Source organism: Amblyraja radiata, chromosome 23 (genome assembly GCF_010909765.2).
Source record: "Amblyraja radiata isolate CabotCenter1 chromosome 23, sAmbRad1.1.pri, whole genome shotgun sequence".
Taxonomy (NCBI): domain Eukaryota; kingdom Metazoa; phylum Chordata; class Chondrichthyes; order Rajiformes; family Rajidae; genus Amblyraja; species Amblyraja radiata.
The window spans coordinates 5,657,150-5,673,907 of record NC_045978.1 but is presented as its reverse complement, the minus strand read 5'-3'; the positions used below and the strand labels follow the sequence as shown (position 1 = coordinate 5,673,907).

The 16,758-nt window shown below is 47.5% G+C and overlaps 1 protein-coding gene across 1 annotated transcript; it reads left to right on the top strand.

The window, feature by feature from the left end:
* The first annotated feature begins 308 nt into the window (after positions 1–308).
* On the top strand, positions 309–14,962 carry LOC116986180 (somatomedin-B and thrombospondin type-1 domain-containing protein-like). The gene is made up of 5 exons (XM_033041433.1): positions 309–542; positions 3,514–3,708; positions 6,590–6,668; positions 12,079–12,255; positions 14,082–14,962. Exons 1-5 carry the CDS (start codon positions 320–322, stop codon positions 14,197–14,199), a joined length of 792 nt encoding a protein of 263 aa, XP_032897324.1. The 5' UTR covers positions 309–319; the 3' UTR covers positions 14,200–14,962.
* The last annotated feature ends 1,796 nt before the right edge of the window (positions 14,963–16,758 follow it).

Here is a 16,758-nt window from a genome sequence, read left to right as displayed (position 1 = left end):
CTTTCTGCGTCGGTTTCAGTCTGAAACACAGCAGAGTGTTGGGGGGTGAAGGGTGGTCTAGACTGAATGTGACGAGGCTGGCGCTGTCTGGGTGGAAGAGGCGGTGTGTGTATGTGTGTGTATGTGTGTGTTGGCCGCGGCGCTACTGCTGCTACTGAATGTATTTGATGCAGACGGAGCTGTGGGCGGCTGCTGGCGAGAGACGAGCCCGGTTTCCCTCGTGTTTCATCACAGAAGGGGAGGAGAGGAGAGGAGAGGAGAGGAGAGGAGGGGAGGGGAGGGGAGGAGGGTGCTTTGGAAGAGGCACCGGCGCCTGGGGATGGGGCTGAGAGCCGCACTCTCGGTGCTGGGGTTGGGGCTGGTGTTGTTGGGGGTCGGGGTTGAAGGGGGTTGTGTGGATTTGGGAAGCTGTTGCAAGGGAAGAGAATCACGATGTCACACCACTGGCTGGCGGCCAGACCGCTCCTACGGTACCTGTTATTGCGACCAGGCTTGTCGACATACCCTGGACTGCTGCCACGACTACCCGCTCGCTTGCCCAGGTAATACACGCTCTACTCCCCTCCTTTGTAAATAATCCTTTAAAACCTTACCCCGGATTTAATCCGATGTTTAAAGTGGACAAAAACGCTGGAGAATCTCAGCGGGTGAGGCTCCAGTTTAAATTCTATTTGGAATATTTTGGAGGACCAAGAAACCAAGAGGCAGCATCTATGTGGAGCGAAGGAAATAGGCGACGTTTCGGGTCTCGACCCTTCTTCAGATTTGTTAATCCGTATGGATTTTTTTTTTTTTTTTGCGTTGAAGTCTCCTCCAGACCAATCTAGCCACAAATCCCAAATGTTGACAAACTTTTTTTGGGTGGAAGTTAACTTTGATGATAAGTTTCATTTAGTTTGTCACTCACGTACATCGAGGTAGAGTTCAAAACTGTTTCTGATGCTAGCTATAATCCACTCAGCGGAAAGTCTATAAAGCGATGGCGGAGAGAGATTTCCTTTCATCTTGGCGGTGGGAGGAATATATAGCGGAGGTTAGACTGGACTTTGAAATATATATCGAGCTTTATAACTCCAGCGTTACTGGCCGTTGGAGAGGATATTGGATTATATGTGGGTTACATGTTACCAAGGGAGCGGTGAACACTGTGGCCGCTATTCTGCGACCCAGAGCCCAGCATGGTGAAGAAATCCCAAACGTGTTTCACCCCTGGAAGAAAAAAGTCGTCTGGAAACCACCTGTCAAACTCTGGACCAATTGATGTTAGTTGTTTGAGAGCCGAGATCTAGAGGGGGAAAGAAGGATTAGTAGACCTTGGAAGTGTACAATTCATCAGGGGATAGGCATACAACGCTGGAGTAACTCAGCGGGACAGGCAGCATCTCTGGAGAGAAGGAATAGGTGACGTTTCGGGTCGAGACCCTTCTTCAGACTGAGAGTGGGGGGGGGAGGGGGGGGGGAGAAAAGAATCAGAACAAATCAGAGCATGCACGAATGGCCAACGAGCCCACAATGGTCCATTGTTGGCTGTGGAAGAGGTGGTAACAGAGGGATGTGAACAATGGAACTGGCAGGATGGCTGGGGTGAGGGAGGGATGGAGAGAGAGGGGGCGCAAGGATAACTTGAAATGAGAGAAATCAATATTCATACCGCTGGGGTGTAAGCTGCCCAACAAAATATGAGATGCTGTTCCTCCAATTTGCATGTGGCCTCACTCTGACAATGGAGGAGGCCCAGGACAGAAAGATCAGTGTGGATAGACACAAACATGCTGGAGTAACTCAGCGGGACAGGCAGCATCTCTGGAGAGAAGGAATGGGCGATGTCTCGGGTCGAGATTCTTCTGTGTGGGAATGGGAGGGGGGTTAAAGCCTTTGGCAACCGGGAGATCGTGTAAGCCAAGGCGGACTGAGCGGAGGTGTTCAGCGAAACGATCGCCCAGCCTGTGCCTGGTCTCGTCTATACACAGGAGTCCACACCTGGACCAGTGGATACAGTAGATGAGGTTGGAGGAGGTCATCATCATCAGCGGCGGTCACTCAAAACGAGTCTGACTGTCCTCTCCTCTCCTCTCCGTAGGGTCGTCTATCTGTGGGTCTGTAGATGTCTGTAGAGACCGATCCGTGATCCACACACCTTGGTGCAACGTGGGCAGTGGAGACTGGCGGTGGTTGGTAGTCGTCGAGCCCCCTTCTCTCTCTCCTTACGGTGCTGTCGCTTTGTCTCTGCGACACGGCGTAGTTCCATTTCGTGACGTGCAGCTCCTTCCCGCACGGATTTCCTCCAGGAGCGCCTGTCCAGTGCAATGTGCTCCCAGTTGCTCGATGTGACGTGGAATTTCTTCAGACGGTTCTTGATGTTGTCCTTGAAGCGTTTCTTTGGCCCGCCGGTGGCTCGCTGACCTTCCTTCAGTTGAGAGTACAGGATGTGTTTAGGGAGACGTGTGTTGGACATGCGGATGACATGGCCAGTCCATCGAAGTTGATGCTGCATTATTGTGGTGGTGATGCTGGTCATGTTGGCTTCCTTCCACCACCCAGAGGAGGTTCATTGAGTTGCGGAGCAAGGCAACAGGCCATTCGGCCCAACTTGTTCATGCCGATTAGAACAACATAGAACAGTGCAGCACAGAAACAGGCCCTTCGGCCCACAATGTTTGTGCCAAACATGATGCCAAGTTAAACTCATTGCATCTGTCTGCATATGGTCCATATCCCTCTATTCCCTGCACTTCCATGTGCCTGTCTAAAACCCTCTTAAATGCCACTGACCAATCTGCCTCCCTCACCACCTCTGGCAACGCGTTCCAGGCTCCCACCGCCCTCTATGTAAAATAAAAACACCAGGTTTTTCGGCTGTTCCACCCATAACCCTCATCCTGGCTTTTAATGTTACTCCTCCTCTTCTCTTTTAACCTTGCACCCTTTAGTAGCATTTGCACCTCCAGTTTGTTGTCTATTACTCCACCCCGTCTGCTAAGGGGCTCTGTGCATCCACTTGATCTATTTCTCGCATGCTCTTGTAATATCTTGTAATATGCTCTCTATAATATCACCCCCTCATCCTCCTGCGCTCTAAGAAATGGAGTACCAGCCTGCTCAACTTCTCCCAATAGCTCAGGCCCTCGAGTCCTGGCAGCATCCTCGTAAATCTTCTCTGCACCCTTTCCAGCTTGACAACATCTCTCCTGTAACACGGTGCCCAAAACTGAACCTCCAGCAGTTTGGGGTTTTTTGCCCATGTTTCCAGCTCCTGCATCTCCTTGTGTAACCATTACAGCATTTGTCTTTCATATGTTCATAAGTACATAGGATCAGCCATGATTGAATGGCAGGGTACACTTGATGGGCCGAATGGCCTAATTCTTGCGAATTAGGCCATTCGGCCCATCAAGTGTACCCTTGCCATTCAATCTTGGCTGATCCGACCCCATCCTCCTGCCTTCTCCCCATAACCCCTGACAACTATGCTAATCAACCTAATCAAATCAAGTCTTTCCTTTCATTTATTAGCTCAGTCTTGCAAAGTGACGGAGTGGAGTTACTGGAGCGGCTGTGCGGAGCCGTGCAAAAACACATATCGTGTTCGCCGACGGTATACTGTCCAAGAGCCAAAGAATGGGGGTGAGCCTTGCCCTCCCTTAGAGGAGAGAGCGGGCTGTGTGGAATATCGCAACGGCAAGGACAAAATGTGCAGGCAGTCCCTTGGTAAGTTGTAAGTCACTTTTATTGATGTATAAGAATTGTTTTACCATCTCACCAAATGTTAGTTTAGCTCTGTTTTGAGTTTAGAGATACAGCGCGGAAACATGCCCCTATATGAAGAGGAAAAAATTAGTTCAGACCAATGTTGGACCCTTGAAGACCGAAAAAGGTGAATTTATTATGGGGAACAAGGAAATGGCAGATGAGTTGAACAGGTACTTTGGATCTGTCTTCACTAAGGAGGACACAAACACTCTTCCTGATATAGTAGTGGCCAGAGGATCTGGGGAGACGGAGGAACTGAAGGAAATCCATGTTAGGCAGGAAATGGTGTTGGGTAGACTGATGGGACTGAAGGCTGATAAATCCCCGGGCCCTGGTGGTCTGCATCCCAGGGTACTTAAGGATGTGGCTCTGGAAATCGTGGACGCATTGGTGATCATTTTCCAATGTTCTATAGATTCAGGATCAGTTTGTGTGGATTGGAGGGTAGCTAATGTATATCCCACATTTTAAGATGCGAGGGAGAGAAAAAGCAGGGGATTATAGACCAGTTAACCTGACATCGGTGGTGGGGAAGATGCTGGAGTCAATTATAAAAGATTAAATAGCGGGACATTTAGATAGCATATAGCAGGATCGGTCCGAGTCAGCATGGATTTACGAAGGGGAAATCATGCTTGACTAATCTTCTGGAATTTTTTGAGGATGTAACTATGGAAATGGACAAGGGAGAGCCAGTGGATGTAGTGTACCTGGACTTTCAGAAAGCCTTTGATAATGTCCCACATAGGAGATTAGTGGGCAAAATTAGAGCACATGGTATTGGGGGTAGAGTGCTGACATGGATAGAAAATTGGTTGGCAGACAGGAAACAAAGATTACGGATCAACGGGTCCCTTTCAGAATGGCAGGCAGTGACTAGTGGAGTACTGCAAGGCTCGGTGCTGGGACCGCAGCTATAAATTTATGATTTAGATGAAGGGTTTAAAAGTAACATAAACACATTTGCAGATGACATAAAGCTGGGTGGCAGTGTGAACTGTGAGGAGGATGCTATGAGGATGCAGGGTGACCTAGAATAGTTGGGTGAGTGGGCAGATGCAGTTTAATGTGGATAAATGGGAGGTTATCCACTTTGGTGGCAAGAACAGGAAGGCAGATTAGTATCTGAATGGTGTCAAGTTAGGAAAGGGGGAAGTACAACGAGATCTGGGGGTCCTTGTTCATCAGTCAATGAAAGTAAGCATGTAGGTACAGCAGGTAGTGAAGATAGCTAATAGCATGTTGGCCTTCATAACAAGAGGAATTGAGTATAGGAGCAAAGAGGTCTTTCTGCAGTTGTACAGGGCCCTAGTGAGACCACACCTGGAGAATTGTGTGCAGTTTTGGACTCCAAATTTGAGGAAGGACATTCTTGCTATTGAGGGAGTGCAGCGTAGGTTCATGAGGTTAATTCCTGGGATGGCTGGACTGTCATATGTTGAAAGAATAGAGCGGCTGGGCTTGTACACTCTGGAGTTTAGAAGGATGAGAGGGTATCTTATTGAAACATTTAAGATTATTAAGGGATTGGACACACTAGAGGCAGGAAACATGTTCCTGATGTTGGGGGAGTCCAGAACCAGGGGGCCACAGTTTAAGAATAAGGGGTAGGCCATTTAGAACAGAGATGAGGAAAAACTTTTTCACACAGAGAATTGTGAATCTGTGGAATTCTCTACCTCAGAAGGCGGTGGAGGCTAATTCACTGGATGCTTTCAAGAGGGGGTTGGATAGAGCTCTTAAAGGTAGCGGAGTCAATGGATATGGGGAGGAGGCAGGAACGGGGTACTGATTGTGGATGATCAGCCACGATCACAGTGAATGGCGGTGCTGGCTCGAAGGGCCTAATGTTCTATTCCTGCACCTATTGTCTATTAAGTCCACACTGACCTGCGATCCCCGCGCATTAACACTATCCTACACACACTAAGGGACAATTTACATTTGTACCAAGCTACTTATCTTACAAACCCACGCAGATCACGGGGAGAAAGTACAAACTCGTTACAGACAGCACCCGTAGTCAGGATCGAACCTGGGTCTCTGGCGCTGTGAGGCAGTAACTCTACTGCTGCGCCACTATGTTGCAGTAATATTTGAAATGTATAATGAGCGTTTGTCGGCACTGGGCCTGTCTGTACTCGCTGGAGCTTAGATGGGTGGGCAGGGGGTGGGGGGGGACTCATTGAAACATACTGACTAATGAAAGGCGTGGATAGATTGGATGTGGAGAAGATGTTTCCACTAGTGGGAGAGTCTACGACCAGAGACCATAGCCTCAGATTAAGAAGAGTTCCTGTAGAAAGGAGATGAGGAGGAATTTCTTTAGTCAGAGGGTGGTGAATCTGTGGAATTCATTGCCACAGATGGCTATCTCTGCATTAAAAATATCCATTGACTTGGCCTCCATAGGCGTCTGTGGCAATGAATTCCACAGATTCACCACCTTCTGACCAAAGAAATTCCTTTTCATCTCCTTCCTTAAGGAACGTCCTTTAATTCTGAGGCTACGACCTCTGGTCCTAGACTCTCCCACTAGTGGGAACACCCTCTCCACATCCAATCTACCCATCCTCTCCGCATGCTTCAAACAGCTGCATCGGACAGCGTTGCATCCTTTTCCTGAAGATCAGCTTCATTGCTTTGATCTCTTTTTTTCTCCCCCTTTTGCGTACAACATCTTTTGATCACATTCATGGAAGTACATTTCCTTTTCCACCAGTGGAAATCTGTGCGGGTGAAGAAGTACAAATCTCTTATTGTTTGCATTTGCAAGTTTGGACTCTTGCCTAGAGTTGTCGCTGGTGATTTACATCGCTGTGGTTTTTAATGTGCACAGTGCCTGCCTTAATTACTACGGGGGGATATGGAAAAGCACGGAGAAAGAGGGATGCGTCCTTTGGTGTCCAGGAGCCAGGGTAAGCCGAAGCTTGTAAACATGTCATCCACTGTGTACTGGCGTTGATTAACATGTGAATCCCCAACTTGAGAAGTGTTCTGGTCTAACCTAGGTTTGATTTAAAATCCTGTCTCAGGTTGAGCGTGGGCTTGTTTGCTAAAGAGCACCGCGTGAAAAGATTTTGAAAGTGTCTGTTTCAAGGGCAAAAGGAGTAGCGTCCTATGTCTACACTCTGTGTCCGGGGCCAGTGGAGAATGGCTAACGTTGTCACTGGATGGAAAACAAAATGGTTGAATGCTGCATTATCCACGGCAACCAGCGAGTGGCACGGTGGCGCAGAGGTAGCGTTGCCGCATTACAGCGCCACAGACCCAGGTTCGATCCTGACTATGGGTGCTTGTCCGTGCTGAGTTTGTACCTTCTCCCTGTGACCTGGGTGGGTAGTTCACAAGTTATAGGAGTAGAATTAGGCCATTCGGCCCATCGAGTCTACTCCGCCGTTCAACCATGGCTGATCTCTGCCTCCTAATGCCATTTTCCATCTTTCCCCTCATAACCTTTTACATCCGTTCTAATCAAGAATTTGTCTATCTGCGCCTTATCCACTGACTTGGCCTCCACTGCCCTCATTATCCGAGATTCTCCAAAATTTCTCCGAGACCTTCGGTTTTATCCCACACTGCAAAGAGGTATAGGTTTACAGGTTAATTGGCCTGATCTAAAATGTAAATTGTCCCTATTGGGTGTCAGATAGTGTTAGTGTGCGGGGATCGCTGGTCGATGCGGACACGGTGGGCCGAAGGGCCTGTTTCTGCATTGTATCTCTAAACTAAACTAAACTAAATTAAACTAAACTACAAATAATTCATCCAAAACTTGTATAACTAAATAAAATGATCTTTGTTGCAGAATTTTTACATTTAAATGTGACAGTTCTGTGGTATAATATTGCAGCAAGCAGTAATTAATTTTGAACGGAGGGCTTTTAAATAAAACCTGTGAATAAAGCAAAATCCATTTATCAAAGTTTATGACTTAAATGAGGAGGTAAATTCAATGACTGGGCCCTGACTTGTGTGTTTAAAGAGCAACGTGGGCTGGATTATCCTTTTACAGCCTTTTAGTTTCTTGCAATTACTCTAATGGGGATGACGCATCACTTCAAATAGAAATGAATGACTAATTAATGGTTTCCAAGGAAGGAGAAAAAATGGGATGGGCTGTTTGGGGCTGAAATGTTGAGGGAAAAGAAAGTTTGCTCAGAGAGTGCTGCAACTGTGGAATGCTCTGGGGAAAGTTCGCTCAATTACATTCAAAGCAGAAGTCAGGAGGAGTCACAGTCATAGAGTGAAGCTGTGAGGAAACAGGCCCTTCGGCCCAACCTGCCCATACCGGCCAACATGTCCCAGCTACACTAGCCCCATCTGCCTGCGCTTGGTCCATATCCCTCCAAACCTGTCATATCCATGTACTGTCTCATAAATGTTGGGATAGTCCCAGCCTCAACTACCTCCTCTGGCAGCTTGTTCCGTACACCCACCACCCTTTGTGCAAAAAAGTTACCCCTCAGATTCCCATTAAATCTTTCCCCCTTCAACTTTGAACCGATGTCCTCTGGTCCTCGATTTCCCTACTCTGGGCAAGAGATTCTGGGCATCTACCCGATCTATTCCTATAGGAGGAGTTGGATGTTTGGAGCAAAAATGGAAAACAAACTTGGCCATGCTTGGAGCTGGGCCTGGAGATGAGATAATGGCCCTGTCGGGCTGGTGGGCAGGGTAGAGGAGGTGAGGGTCGGCGGAGTATTTGGCCTTGCCGGGTGCAGCTAAAGGTTGGCGGCAACAACTGTGGCCTGGACATTTCTATAAGATCATCCGTCATCCTCCTGCGCTCCATGGAAAAGACTCCTGGCCTGCTTAACCTCTCCCTACAGCTCAGGCCCTCGAGTCCTGGCAGCATCCTTGTAAATCTTCTCTGTACCCTTACCAGCCCAACAGCATCTCTCCTCTAACACGGTGCTCAAAACTGAACTCAATACTCTAAATGTGGCCTCGCCAACGCCTCATACAACTGCAACATGACCTCCCAACTTCTCTACTCAATGCTCTGACTGATGAAGGCCAATGTGCCAAAAGGCTTCTTGACCACCCGACCTACCGGTGATAGACAATAGACCATAGACAATAGGTGCAGGAGTAGGCCATTTGGCCCCTCGAGCCAGCACCGCCATTCAATGTGATCATGGCTGATCATCCCCAATCAGTACCCCGTTCCTGCCTTCTCCCCATATCCCCTTTTAAGAGCCCTATCTAGCTCTCTCTTGAAAGCATCCAGAAACATAGAAACATAGAAATTAGGTGCAGGAGTAGGCCATTCGGCCCTTCGAGCCTGCACCGCCATTCAATATGATCATGGCTGAAAGCCTCCCCCGCCCTCTGAGGCAGATAATTCCACAGACTCACCACTCTCTGTGAGAAAAAGTGTTTCCTCGTCTCCATTCTAAATGGCTTACTCCTTATTCTTAAACTGTGGCCCCCTGGTTCTGGTCTCTCCCAACATCGGGAACATGTTTCCTGCCTCTGGCGTGTCCAAGCCCTTAACAATCTTTCAACAAACTAACTACCTGTACTCCTAGATCCCTCTGCCCTGCAACACTCCTCTCAGCCCTACCATTCACTGTGTAGGTCCGGCCCATGTAAGTGGTGCCAAAGTAGTGCAACACCTTACGTTGCTCTGTATTAAATTCCATCAACCGTCCCTCAGCCCACCCGCCCAACCGATCAACATCCTGCTGCATGTTTTGACAAGCATCTTCACTACCTGCGATACCACTCATTTTGTGTCATAATGCTAAAGGGATCAAGTTAGTGCTCTCCACCATTGTTCTGCTCTACTGCAGCTGCTCTCCCCTTAACCCCCCCCCCCTCCCCACACTTATTTATTTAATTACTTACTTATTTACTGTTATTAGTGACCCCCTTTTTTTTTTTTTTTTTTTTTTTTTTTGTAGTTTTTGTTTCGTTTATCTTACCATATTTGTGTGGATGTGTATGTATGTGAGTGTTGTTTGTCCCCGTTTGGTTCCAACCTGATTCGGGTGGGTTGAAGGTGGGTAAGGGTAAGGGCTTTGAGGGTCGCTTACATACTGTTGCACAATTATGCCTTGAATGTCACTGTCTGTTATCATTGTATGTATGCAAATTGCTGTGAAATTCAAATAAAAAGATTTAAATCAAGTTTGGGGAGAAGGTGAGCCCTTTAAACCAACTCGTTCGTTCGCTTGTGCGTCAGACGACGTGTAGCTCGCTGTTGGCTTCTGTTGTCGCCCGACTCGTCACAGAGTTCATCGTGTCGTCGCTTCCAGGGATCGCCACCAGGAGGCGTCTGTGTGCAGACAAATGTGCCCCATCTACACGACTCCCAGCTGCCCACATTGGGTCCATACCCCACGAAACCTTAGGTAGACAAAAATGCTGGAGAAACTCAGCGGGTGCAGCAGCATCTATGGAGTGAAGGAAATAGGCAACTAGGCAGAAAGGTCGGATTTGGAATGGGTTGGTGCTGAGCCACCGGGAGATCAGGTTGGTTAATGCGTACCGAGCGGAGGTGTTGGGCGAAGCGATCGCCAAGCCTGCGCTTGGTCTCACCGATGTAGAGCAGTTGACACCTAGAACAGAGGATGTAATCGATGAGGTTGGAGGAGGTGCAGGTGAACCTCTGCCACACCTGGAAAGACTGCTTGGGTCCTTGGATGGAGTCGAGGGGGGAGGCAAAGCGACAAGTGTAGCATTTCCTGCAGTTTCAAGGGAAAGTGCCAGGGGAGGGGGTGGTTTGGGTGGGAAGGGACGAATTGACCAGGGAGGTACGGAGGGAGCGGTCTCTGCAGAAAGCCCCCCCCCACCCACCACCATCCCCACATCAGTCTGAAGAAGTGTCTTGACCCGAAACGTCACCTATTCCTTCGCTCCATAGATGCTGCCTCACCCGCTGAGTTTCTGCAGCATTTTTGTCTACCTCCGATTTTTCCAGCATCTGCAGTTCTTTCTTAACCAGTGTAAGGGCGATTGTTGGTCAGCGTGGACCCGTTGCGCTGAAGGGCCTGTTTCTACGCTGTATCTCTAAACTAAACTAAACTAAAAGTATAGCTGAACCTCTGTCTCACCTGGAGGGATTGTCGGGGTCCCTCGATGAAGGCGAGGGAGGAGGTGTAGTGACAGGTGGATGAGGTCAGATTCAGATTCAGATTCAATTTTAATTGTCATTGTCAGTGTACAGTACAGAGACAACGAAATGCATTTAGCATCTCCCTGGAAGAGCGACATAGCAAATGATTTGAATAAATAATAATAAGTGTCCGGGGGGGGGGGGGGGGGGGGGGGTGATTGGCAGTCACCGAGGTACGTTGTTGAGTAGAGTGACAGCCGCCGGGAAGAAGCTGTTCCTGGACCTGCTGGTTCGGCAACGGAGAGACCTGTAGCGCCTCCCGGATGGTAGGAGGGTTAACAGTCCATGGTTGGGGTGAGAGCAGTCCTTGGCGATGCTGAGCGCCCTCCGCAGACAACGCTTGCTTTGGACAGACTTAATGGAGGGGAGCGAGGAACCGGTGATGCGTTGGGCAATTTTCACCACCCTCTGCAATGCCTTCCGGTCGGAGACAGAGCAGTTGCCATACCATACTGTGATGCAGTTGGTAAGGATGCTCTCGATGGTGCAGCGGTAGAAGTTCACCAGGATCTGAGGAGACAGATGGACCTTCTTCAGTCTCCTCAGGAAGAAGAGACGCTGGTGAGCCTTCTTGATCAGAGTTGAGGTATTGTGGGTCCAAGAGAGGTCATCGGAGATGTTGACTCCCAGGAACCTAAAGCTAGAAACACGTTCCACCTCCGTCCCGTTAATGTGGATGGGGGTGCACCTGAACCTCTGTCTCACCTGGAGACAGACTGGCCACTTAACTAATTTTATTTTAATTATTACAGTGCGTTCCACAGTAGGTAGCTGGTAAAGCAAGTTCTACCAATGACTAATTAGCAGCACCTAGACTGTGGAACAGCATCCCTCTTATCATCAGAACTGCCCCCTCCATCTAGACTTAAAACCTATTTCTACTCACAAGCGTTTCTTGAGGTCCTCTGTGGGAGCGCTGTATGTATGTATGTATTTATGTATGTATTGTTAGATCTGTGTACCACTGTATGTAGCACATTAGTACCTGCACTGATGTAAAGCACTTTGGTCAACGAGAGTTGTTTTTAAATGTGTTATAGAAATAAAATTGACTTGACTTGACTCATCAGTGGCCGGATGGTAAAACATCATGAACTAATAACTATGCACATTCTTGAAACTACATTTACCTGAGTCTACTTTGGATTTTGCAATACATTTATTTATTTTTCTTCACCAAATGATTGTTTTTCCTTTTGCCGCAGATATTGCGTCGAATTCCAGGTGAAGTCGTTGACTCAGAATTGCCTGATTGAAAACCGTCCCCACGCGAGATGGATGCAGTACCTTCGAGAAGGCTTCACCGTGTGCGTGGAGTGTCAGCCCCCTGCCCTGAATTCAGGCTTTCTGCGATGTTACGGTGATGGCGGTGAATTGGAAAGGCAAGCCACTTCATTGATCTTTGCGTGATAGATGACGGAGTTTTAACAGGCCGGGATTTCTCGGAGCTACGGCTATCTCTCGGCTCTCCTATCTGTCGAGCCCACTGCTACATTGAGTGCCTCCTTCTCCAATTAACCCACCGATGGTGGATAAGTCAGGACCAGCTAGCTCTGCCCAGATCTCATGTGCTCTATGGTGCCCCTTCAACATAGAATATAGACACAACATGCTGGAGCTGGCTTGGGCCTCTGGTCCAAGACTCTCCCACATCCACACTGAATAGATGTTAGCTTATCTTTCAGATCTGAGAGTAAAATTTGATGTAAAGCTCTCATATCTGCATATTTCATTTAATAAAAGCCTGTAATCTGTAATATTAGAAATAATTTGTGTGAAGGAACTGCAGATGCTGGATTAAGCCAAAGATAGACACAAAAATCTGGAGTAACTCAGCGGGTCAGGCAGCATCACTGGAGAGAAGGGAATATGTGACGTTTCGGGTTGAGACCCTTCTTCGGACTGAGAGTCAGGGGAGAGGGAGACTCGAGACGTGAAAAGGTACAGAATAGATCACAGCCAGCACTGATGACTCAAGAAAGGTGGAGCCCACAATGGTCCATTGTGGGCTGTGGAAGAGGTGATAATGAAGGGATACAAACAGTGAAACTAGCAGGATGACTAGGGTGGGGGAGGAACGGAGAGAGGGGAATGCAAGGGCTACTTGAAATCAATATGCATGCAAGGATCTTGACCCAAACCGTCACCTATTCCTGTTCTCCAGAGATGCTGCCTGACTGACTGCGTTGCTCCAACATAAAGTGCCCATCTTCAGTGTAAACTTGTATCTGCAGTCCCTTCCTACACAATGTTCATACCGCTGGACTGAGAGCTGCCCGAGTGCATTATGAGGTGCTGTTCCTCCAATTAGCGTGTAGCCTCACTCTGACATAAATGTCAATATTATGGCTATAAGTGACAGCATCCGAGCAAGACTGGTCCTTCGAAATGTTGAATCAAATAGGTTGACAGCTTGCTAAGCGGGTCTCTGCTGCTGTAAGGCAGCAATTCTACCGCTGTGCCACTGTGCTGCCCTCAATACATTGTAAATATATTTTCTGTCACAAGGTTATCAGTGATAGGAGTAGAATTGGGCCATTCGGCTCATCAAGTCTACTCCGCTACTCAATCGTGGCTGATCTATCTCGCCCTACTAACCCCATTCTCCTGCCTTCTCCCCATCACCTCTGACAGCCGTACTAATCAAGAAAGGAAGTGTGAAAGTGTGGAGATATCACACTGGCAGATGAGTACAAAGTTCAGGCTGCGGGCATTATAATGTAAGATCCACACAAAGTGCTGGAGTAACTTGGTGGGTCAGGCAGCATCTCTGGAGAACGTGGAGAGGTGAGGTTTCAGGTCACATTTCTTTGACCCGGACGAAGGGTCCCAACCTGAAATATCGCCTATCCGCATTCTCCAGTGATGCTGCTTGGGCCACTGAGTTGGTTGGTTTTAGTTCATTGTCATGTGTACCGAGGTACAGTGGTAGGTTTTTGCTGAGTGCTATCCAGTCAGCGGACAGACTATACATGACTACACTTGAGCCGTCCACAGTGTAGACCTGCATGAGAATGGGAATAAAGTTTTTAGTGCAGGATAAAGATAGTCCGATGGTCTCTAATGAGGAAGATAGTAGCTCAGGAGCACTCTCTAGTTGTTGAAAGATTACTCCAGCACACTGTGTCTTTTCCCCCCCGTAAACCAGCATCTGCAGTTCCTTGTTTTGTCATCATGGTTAAACGTGTGTGTGTTGTATCTCCAACAGGAATCAGATCCTACAGTGGTATGCCGTTGGTAACCCCCTTTGCAGAGGCACGTGGAAGTGGGTTCGACAGCTGGAATCCTGCTCTTGTCATTTAGCCCACAGTTTCTTATTCATTTGAAATAACCCGTCATATCCATGACCACCTTTTTACGACTAACTCCTGCTAAACCCTTCTGCAAATATCAGAAGTTTGGAAGAGAGAAGTTCAGTGTGGAAACAGGCTCTTCGGCCCAACTTGCCCACACCGGCCAACATGTCCCATCTACACTAGTCCCACCTGCCTGCTGTTTGCCCCATATCCCTCTAAACCTGTCCTATCCATGTACCTATCTAAATGTTTCTTAAACCCTGCCCCAACTATCCCCTCAGGCAACTTGTTCCATACACCCGCCACCCTTTGTGTGAAAAAGTTACCCTTCAGGTTCCTATTAAATCTTTCCCCTCTCACCATAAACCTATTTCCCCTGGTTCTTGATTCCCCAACTCTGGGCAAGAATCTGTGCATTTACCTGACTTATTTTTCTTATGATTATTCAAACTACATGAAGACTAAATATAAGATATACTCTGTACACAGCAGTCAGAATATGAGGAAATAATGTTGTATTTTCCAATATTTCTTGACTATGGGCTAAAGAAATACCTCATTCAACATTTGAGAAGATACATTTAAAATGAAGTTCAGCTTTTAAACTGAATATCTTTAACCACTTTATAAGTACGTGTATTCAGAGATTTTTTATAGATTGAATCTTGATTATTGAAGAGTGGTTGATTTTGTTCCGATATGACACCCTATGTACTTATTATGCACATATTTAATAAGCATATCTGGTGTATGTCACCTTTCTGAATAAAGAAAGAAAATGTATTTCCCTGAACATTGGTGAAAATAATTTCTTTGGTTGGAAAGCATGTCAGGACCCACATGTAATAGATGATTTGAGAAATGATTATATCTGTACAACTTTCTGGATTCTTCATTACAATTATGGTAAATGATGTAAGAAATGTGTGAATTAGTCATCTAGCATGACTCTTCGACCCAACTTGCCCACACCGACCAACATGTCCCATCTACACCAGTCCCACCTACCTGTGTTTGGCCCATATCCCTCCAAACCTGTCCTATCCATGTACCTGTCTAAATGTGTCTTAGATGTTGCGATAGTACCTGCCTCAACTACTTCCCCTGGCAGCTCGCTCCGTACACCCACCACTCTTTGCATTAAAAAGGTGCGCCTCAGATTCCTATTAAATCTTTCCTCCCTCACTTCAACTTATGTCCGCTGGTTCTTGAGTACTTTGAAAAAAAGCCAAGAACAGGGAAATACGTTAGTTTAAGAAAAGTTTCAATGTAATGGTATAATTATGTGGTAAATCAGTTGACGAGATATTAGGAAGCATAAGGACTTGGTTTTAGTGATAGACAATATACAATAGGTGCAGGAGTAGGCCATTCGGCCCTTCGAGCCAGCACCACCATTCAATGTGATCATGGCTGATCATCCCCAATCAGTACCCCGTTCCTGCCTTCTCCCCATATCCCCTGCATATTGCCATATCTTTAAGAGCCCTTTCTAGCTCTCTCTTGAAAGTATCCAGAGAACCTGCCTCCACCACCCTCTGAGGCAGAGAATTCCACAGACTCACAACTCTCTGTGTGGAAAAGGTGTGATGGCCAGATCTATCTGTTGAAGTAAGAGGAAAGAAGTGCGGCACAGGCAGCCCCCGAGGTTAGGGTCGAAACCGGGTCTCTGGTGCTGTGAGGAGGCGATTCCACCGTTGCTACCGCACAGCGCCAGGGACCCGGTTTCGATCCTAAACTCGGGTGCTGTCTGGGTGGAGTTTGCACGTTCTCCCTCTGACCACCTGGGTTTCCTCCGGGTGCTCCAGTTTCCTCCTGTATTTCGGAAGATGTGCAGGTTTGTAGGTCAATTGGCCCCTAGTTTCTACGCCGCATCTTTCAATAAACAAAAATAATTTCTAAACTGATTAGGGACATGAGATTCAGCGCGGAGGAGTTGCGTGATCCGGGGATTTGAGGTACGGACGGAGACCAAGATGCTCGTCACGCAGGGAATCGAGCGATCGATGATATTGTGAGTGCCACCATTAGAGTCTCTGAGCACAGGGAGCGAAGGGGGAGCATCCCCGTGTATCAGCAGCGAAATGCTTGGTTTCTAACTTAATTTCAGACAAAGCCTCACTGTTTACCTAAACTGGTGCTGGTTTAAATCGAACCTGAGGTCAGTCGGAGTTTAATTGCTGTTTGATGAGGGATGATGGAAGGCTGCCAGCCACTGTAACATTTGCCAGTATGTACACATGGAGCTGTACAGCACAGAAACAGGCCCTTCGGCCCATCAAGTTGACTTTTCATTCACAATTTCATACGTTCTAGGTGCAGAAGTAGGCCATTCAGCCCACCAAGTCTGTACAATGATGGGCCTGTTTCCACACTGTACAACCCAATGACATTACTTCTCAAATTTCTTACATCATTTCCAAGTCTGTACAACTCCTCCCCCTTCTGTCGTCGGATAGACTGACTCCCTATCCCCCCCCCACGCCCCCTCCCCAAATCCTTGCACATCCCCAGTCCACTTGTCACCTTAATTGCATGTTCACAGTATCTTGTTGTGTTTTATGATTGTTGGCCACCAATTTTCCCCTC